Here is a 7774-nt window from a genome sequence, read left to right on the forward strand (position 1 = left end):
ACTACAGGTTATGAAGGAAGGAGTGGACCAAAAATTGGTGGTAAAAGGAAAAAATTTGAGAGGATCACAAAAAAGAAACTTGCAATGAAGGTTAAGACCAAGGATGGGAAAGGTGAAACTAGTGCAAACCCGGTAGACCTTAATGAGTAGGTATAATTTGATGGTTTCCTATGGGTATGTTTGACAATGGTTTTATGTTGTACTTGTTTGTTTGGTTTGACATTTACTTGTTTGTGTGAAGTTAGTATGTTTACATTGACAATGGTTTGTAAAATTATCATGCTTTGCTTCTTTAAGACTTTCGGATTCCTATTACCTTTCACCTAGCATGCAGTCAATTCCCATTATTTTCATGTGCTATTTGTGTGCTTAATGGACAAAAATGTGGTCCTTGTAAGTAAGGGTATTGACACAAGAATGTGGTCCTTGTAAGTAAGGGTATTTTCATTAAGCAACCCAAGAACATTAACAATTGCTTTTATTTGACTAGATTAAGGGTAATGACACAACAACGCATCAATGAACCATCACATAACTACATAGTCTTCTTAATTCACCAATCCAAGTACATAACATATAAATGATTAAAGTACATTTGATTACAACTTATAAATGATTAAACCCAAAAAAACACCCAACTACAAAGTAAAAGCAGCTTCAGCTTCAACACCTCTGCTTGCAGGTTTTTCTTCGACCTCAGGAGTACACTTAAAATTATGTCTTCATTGTTGCATTTTATTTCATCCACCCAAGAAATGAAACCTGATCGTGGTCCCTAAAACAAAAATTAAGGTAACATTAAAAAACCGATCATCAAACTAGGGTTCTAAACATATGAATACAATTACCTGGTTTGGACATGCATAAAATGGTCTTCCAGGGTTATTGACAGTCTTCGATGTGCGAATTATTGCTGGACTTCCACACCCACACACAATCTTCATGTGCAAAATTTTGAATCTCACTCCACAGTTCCTTTGAAAAAGAGAAAACAAAATGAAGGATCACAGTTGCTTTGAAAAAGAGAAAACAAAATGGTCTTCCAGGGTTATTTACAGCCGTTAGAAGCATCAAATGACAAAAATACCCTCACCGTGCAACGTACGTGGGGTACAACAACCCAACATATGTTATCATTCTTGTTCTTGCATGATCTTACAACCAAACTAAAAATGGTCAAATGTACTATGATACAAAACGCCTGGGAGCTACTCAGGTCCTTTTCCATTAAAAAACTTAACATACACACAAAATGCCTGTCATTAACACAGGTCTTTTAACATGATCGTTATATCTGAAACCCAAAAGAACAAAAAAAAAAACTAAGAACAGAAAATCCATAACTATCCTAGCTTCATATTGTACCCAAAGCATCTTATCCAAGCTTCATAAGGACTTTGACCCCAACCATCATCATCCCAAGCATTGCCACCATGACGCCACCCATCACCAGAGCAATCGCTTTTAACTTCCTCTCATGATCTTCCAACTTGTGATGCAGACTGATGTGATCAACACGACACACAATGAAATCTTTACCCACTTGATCTTTGAGCGTCTGCATCTCGATCTGGTTGGCAACAATCTTGTCTCCACAGTCGCAAAAAATCGAATGCAAGTCGCTGAGGTTAACAAACTCTCCAGAATTTATCGAGTCAGGCAGGGAGGTGGTGGAGCCGACATTGATAGATTTTAGGGTGTTGGTCGGAATCGTGTTTGGCTTATTAGGGTAAAAAGGTTTCGATTTCTGCTACCTTAAGCACCAAAGATTTGTGAAGAAGACTTTATGCCCCCACCACCAACGACTCTTCCTTGTCCTCTACGGGTTGTTGGATGGTTGGTAGACATAATGGCTAATTAATGAAGGTTAGTTGGACGCTTAGGTAGAGGATGAGTACACGACTCCAGTTCAATGTTGAGTAAGCTGCTTAGTTGGCAAGTCAAAAAGTTCTTTTACCTTCAATTGTGGGTTAAAGTCCTATATTAACCGGTCATTTACAAGTATAATCCCTTTAAAATCAAAAAATAGTCACGAGGAACCATTTAAACTAATATACGAAAAATAGTTGGGCTAGAATGACAATAACCCTTAAATATAAAAGATAAATTTTATGATATGAGTAATAGTGACAACGAGCCATCTTAATAAAATAACAACATATTATAATACAAGGGGCATAAGTATTGGCATATCAATAAAGATACTTCAAACTATTTTTGAGAAAATGAGCTTTCAATTCTGACAAGTGGCTATAGAAAAGGTTCGTCATCAGATCCACGTGTCGTTGTCCCGTCACTTTTTACCTTTTCTAAATCCAACTCACACTGAAATCCACGCAAGCAAACACACTTGGCCGTTGACAATCTCTCCAATAAATTTTCGTCAGCGAGAGGCCCAGAGCAGCACCGCGCCCAATTCTCAACCTAGGGTTTTAAGCCCGAGGCACCGATTTATCTTCATTCTCTTGCGCATTTGAATGAATTCGATATCCTTTCTGCAATTCGTTGCAGATTGGAGCTCCTCTCCGGCTATCAGACATTGCCAATGGAAATGCAGTCACCAAAGGTCCATTCTCTCCCCTCCACCACTGCCGGCAGATCGGAGTCTCCGGATGATTCCACGGTATAAAGTTGTTGATTAACTCGTTCAAAGTTTTTTTTGTTTATTAAAATATCCAAATGCGTATTTGTCTGTTTGACTTGTTAAAGTTAAAAAAAAATAGTATGTTTTCATATTTATTTGTCTGTTTATGCATTGATCGGTGTATTTCTATCCGTTTCATTCGTAATGTTGTTATGATTGATACGTGAGTTTGTACCTTGGAGGATTACTAATAAGAGTGTACGCACATTTTAGTTTATGATTTAATGGTTTTGATAAGGTACTGTTCCATTGGGCTTTTTAGAGAATTTTAATGTGCAGTGATAGAACGCCTTAGTTTTGATGCATATGTTAGATAGGGTAAATGCATGTAAGTTTCAGGGTGATGCCACCATACATACTGAGGACGAAGTTCGGTGAGATAGTGAGTTGTTGTTAAAGCTAACATGGCATGAATTGTGTTTTAAGCCCTGATTAATGTACTGACTAGTTGCATGAGTAGTGGATACTAGCTTGCAGTTCAAACTCTGAAATTGAGATTTCCAAAGTTAGAAGCATTGTGAAAAGTTTTGTAGATGAATAATAAGTTTTGGAGTTGTAGAAATTTCATGTCAACTTACTGTGGTCCTCTGGTTTCTTATTGGGAAGACTCCAAAACCTAGGACACCTGTATCTTTGAAGGACAAAAAACGGTAAAAGGCAAACTAACTACAAACAAGGAGAAGTATCGATCCATGGCATATTTATGGTAAGGATCTGGGTTACATTTACAAAGAGTTACTAGTACTGGGCTTGATGGGGTAGTCTTATTTGTAAAGTGACTTAGGTATATGTTACTCTAAATATCAAGTATAGTACATTGAATATGTCTACACACAGTTCTATTTTACGTATGCACCTAGAAGGTTAGGAAATCAGAGAGCTTGGAAATCTTAATACATAATATGATAACACTTAATCTAAGACATCTATATTAATCTTGTTTCCATATAGAAGTGAGTATTCATTGCTGTAATATTCATAATTTAACACAGATATAAACAATTTAAGCCAAGGTAAGTAAAGTATTAGGAATGAATCAAACAAGGTAACTGAATTTGAATAAGTCAGTGATTTCCTTCTTCATCATATCAACCGTCATATCTTATGATATATTAATAAATAACAGAAAGAAAGAACAAGAAGGTTGTGACATCATGAATTGTATATTGTAAAGTGAATTGTATTTATATTGAACAGAATGCGAAACTGCAAGAAGCAACATCAACTCTTTCACAAATTTCAAAGGTTATTGACTCGGTGAAGAAGAAAGTTGATGCTGATCGTTGTGTTTATATCATGGTAACAGTCTTACACCAGCTATACTGTCACAACACACTTTCCTATTTCTGTAAAAAACTTGATCTCATGGTTCTTTATTATAACTCTTGCAGAGAAGAATGAAAGAGAACCAGATGAAACTGGCTGAAATCACCAAGAATCATCACAGGTTATCTGTAGAAAGAAGAAACCTTAGGATTATAAATGGAGAGAACATCATCAATTTATTGGAAAAGAGACAGAAAGATGCAATTGATATGCAAGATGGTGTTGACATCAGCTCTGAAGAAGATGAACATGTTTCTGTAGTTCTCCTTGGATCCGGGATTCCAGTCAAGAATTCTGTTAGGCCCATCAATCTTCCAGAAATGGAGAAACTTCCTCCATATACCACATGGGTTTTCATGGATAGGTGTGTTCTTGCAGTCATATTCTGACTGAAATATTGCTTATTGACTTATTGTATTTAATTTATTGAATGCAAATGCAGAAATAGAAGAATGACAGAAGATCAATCTGTAGTGGGTAGAAGGAGAATTTATTATGACAGAAATGGAGGTGAAGCTTTAATCTGCAGTGACAGTGAGGAAGAAGTTATTGATGATGAAGAGGACAAGAAAGAGTTTGTTGACTCTGAAGATACCATCATCCGGTTTGTATATCTCAAATTTATGCGTTTTTGTGTTTCACTTGTTACATATTCTTATTTTTTTCAACTTTCACATGATTTAATTTTTCATTTTCCAGAATGACTATCGAACAACTTGGATCAACTGACACTGTCTTGGAGTTACTGGCTCAACGTTTGTCTAGAAAACCTTGCGAAGTGAAGGCAAGCACTTACTGGAAATGACATTCTTACCCCTGATTTTTTTCTCTTTATATCATCTTTGCTCTTCTCTTCTATTTTTTTTTTGTTTCCATTTGATTTTGAATGTTTTAGAGAGTGAAATATCATGAAATATCTTACACAGGCAAGATATGAAGCTCTTGTTAATAGAGAGAATAAATATGAGGATACAGACTTCAATTTGAATTCGTTTCTTGATAAAGATCTTGAAGCAGCTCAGGATTCATTAGACAACCTATTTTGTCGCAGATGCCTTGTAAGCTTTGTTATGATTTGATTTATGTTCTTGGTTTTGGTGTTACAGTTATTGTAACATATGATTCATTTATCTTTGTATCAACAGATATTTGACTGTAAATTACATGGATGCTCACAGGAGCTTATATTTCCTGTAAGTTAAAACCTTTGTTTATTCAAACATATTGACATGAATCCCATGACTAATCATGTTAACTTCAAATATTCTAACTAGGCTGAAAAGAATTGTACATGGAACATTAAAGATGACGAAAATGTCCCATGTGGCCCACATTGTTATCTCAAGGTAATTGTTATTTCTCCCCATTTTTAACATTACACATGTATTACTATAAATTGTGCAAAGCTGTGAAACTTTCATCCTCAATTTTACATGTTGCTCTAGCTTTTTCTAATTATAAATATATTTTTTAATTCACCTAAAAACATTTATTCTACTCTTGTCTTTAGGTCCAAAACCTAGAGGCCAATCCAGCAACATCTCCTATGGAGCTCGATACTCAACACACAAATACACTCTCATCACCATATAATATTAGACAACATGGAACTCTTCAAAGAAATACCAAAAGTACCCCCAATCATGGCTCAAAAGATACAGATTTTCCATCTAATTCACATACAGATTATAAATACTGGAAAACTATTGAAAAATCTCTTTTCGAAAAGGGTCTGGAGATCTTTGGTAGGAACAGGTAATATAATAATCTGTTCTCATTATTTCCATCAAAAAAAATATATATATGTTTTCTCACTCTCTGATTTTGTAATTCATGATCTGTTATTATTACAGCTGTCTGATAGCTAGGAATCTTTTGTGTGGTCTAAAGACATGTACAGAGGTTTTTAATGTCCTCAAGTGTTACAACAATAACTTATCTTCTCAAGTGAACAGTATCACAAATTCTCAAAGTGACAGCTGCAAGGTTGAAAGTAATAACAATATGGTCAGTATAACGATAACCTATCTTTAGTTTTTTATTTTTCAATATTATCTTTTTGTTTTTCTGGTTAATTAATTATTCACACAGATAAAAAGATCAAGATTGTTACGTAGAAGAGGTAGAATCCGGCGTTTCAAGTACACGTGGAAGTCAGGTGGGACCCATTCAATGAGGAAACGTATTTCAGATAAACAAGATTTGCCATGTCGGCAGTATAATCCATGCGGGTGTCAATCTACATGTGGCGACAACTGTTCTTGCCTTGCAAATGAGACCACTTGTGAAAAATACTGCGGGTAAGCCTCTTATAAAGTAAAATTACACTTTTGGTCCCTGAATATAGTTCACTTTGCAGTTTTGGTCCAAGAAAATGTACAATACTCTTTTGTTTATTTTTCTTGGTTGGTTTAACTAAAATTTTATTTTTACTTTTTTATTAGTTGCCCGAAAACTTGCAAAAATCGTTTTCGGGGATGCCATTGTGCGAAAAACCAATGTAGAAGTCGTCAGTGTCCATGTTTTGCTGCTAATAGAGAATGTGATCCAGATGTATGCAGACATTGCTGGATCAGGTGAGATAATTTTCCAAAAATTTAGCCTAATAAAGTTAGTAATTTTTTTTTTTGTTTCTTCTTTAAATAGCAACATATTTTCTTTGTTGAATATTGCTATTATCAGTAAAAGAAAATTACAAGTGGGTTACATATTGCTCTTTCTAATTGAAAAAATTATAGTTGTGGTGATGGAAGTCTTGGCACCCCTAGCAAAAAAGGTGATAATTACGAATGCAGGAACATGAAGCTTCTACTCAAACAACAACAAAGGGTAAAACCGTAAATTGGTCTTCAACTTTACTTAATTTTATGAAAATTAAAAGAATTAAGTTCATTTTTATTTGATGCAACGCAGGTTTTGCTAGGAAGATCTGACGTGTCGGGCTGGGGTGCTTTCTTAAGGGTAGGTCAAATTACCATATTGTCCTTCTCTCTTATTATTCTAATTCTCCATATGAAATTACTCATATTTAGTTCCGCTTATAGAATAGTGTAGCTAAACATGAATATTTGGGTGAATACACTGGAGAATTAATCTCACATCATGAAGCTGACAAACGTGGAAAGATATATGATCGTGAAAATTCTTCGTTTCTCTTCAACCTTAATGATCAAGTAAGATACATTATTTATTTTTTTAGCTGCTTTATGTATTAATTATTCTTTTAACAAAATAAAAAATTATGTCGTGTATGTAGTATGTTCTTGATGCTTTCCGTAAGGGTGACAAATTGAAGTTTGCCAATCATTCTCCAAATCCAAATTGTTACGCAAAGGTATATAACTAAGTTACATTTTTGGTCCTTCAGTTTGTCCAAAAATTTCAGTTTTGGTGCCTATAGGGACCAAAATTGCAAATTTTGGACAAAATTGAGGACCAAAAATGTAATTTAATCTTTTTGGTCTTTTTAGGTAATTATGGTGGGTGGAGATCATAGGGTGGGTATATTTGCTAAGGAAAAAATATGGGCCGGGGAAGAGGTGTTTTATGACTATCATTATGCTCCGGACCAGACTCCAGCCTGGGCAAAGAAGCCTGGGGAGTCTGGTCCAAAGAGAGAAGACATGGCTAGTTCTAGTGGTCGGGCCAAGAAACGTGCTTGAGTTCCATATGGTTTTATTGTTACTATGTTTATAACAAAAATAGCGGTTTTTGTTTTGGAAAATTATATATTAATATAATAATGATCGGAAAATGTGAATATATGGTTTATAAGTTATAAATAGTGTTGCATTCGTTAAAGCA

The 7774-nt window shown here is 34.9% G+C and overlaps 1 protein-coding gene across 1 annotated transcript; it reads left to right on the forward strand.

Annotated features, from left to right (window-relative positions):
* Positions 1 to 2232: 2232 nt before the first annotated feature.
* On the forward strand, positions 2233 to 7774 carry LOC145087523 (histone-lysine N-methyltransferase CLF-like). Its single transcript, XM_079025491.1, has 17 exons — positions 2233 to 2623; positions 3842 to 3943; positions 4036 to 4334; positions 4413 to 4574; positions 4670 to 4754; positions 4897 to 5028; positions 5116 to 5163; positions 5245 to 5316; positions 5481 to 5725; positions 5824 to 5977; positions 6062 to 6270; positions 6415 to 6546; positions 6709 to 6799; positions 6884 to 6931; positions 7015 to 7143; positions 7227 to 7304; positions 7441 to 7774. Exons 1-17 carry the CDS (start codon positions 2546 to 2548, stop codon positions 7630 to 7632), a joined length of 2256 nt encoding a protein of 751 aa, XP_078881617.1. The 5' UTR covers positions 2233 to 2545; the 3' UTR covers positions 7633 to 7774.

This window comes from Lactuca serriola, chromosome 2 (genome assembly GCF_051521515.1).
Source record: "Lactuca serriola cultivar US96UC23 chromosome 2, Lser_US96UC23_V15, whole genome shotgun sequence".
Lineage (NCBI taxonomy): Eukaryota > Viridiplantae > Streptophyta > Magnoliopsida > Asterales > Asteraceae > Lactuca > Lactuca serriola.

What these genes read in the sequence shown, in the direction of transcription:
- LOC145087523 (XM_079025491.1), top strand. Translation starts at nt 2,546, where the DNA reads ATGGAAATGCAGTCACCAAAGGTCCATTCTCTCCCCTCCACCACTGCC. An exon ending in GAGATCTTTGGTAGGAACAG is followed by an intron (nt 5,726 to 5,823) that starts GTAATATAATAA and finishes TTATTATTACAG; the next exon opens with CTGTCTGATAGCTAGGAATC. An exon ending in ATCCAAATTGTTACGCAAAG is followed by an intron (nt 7,305 to 7,440) that starts GTATATAACTAA and finishes TGGTCTTTTTAG; the next exon opens with GTAATTATGGTGGGTGGAGA.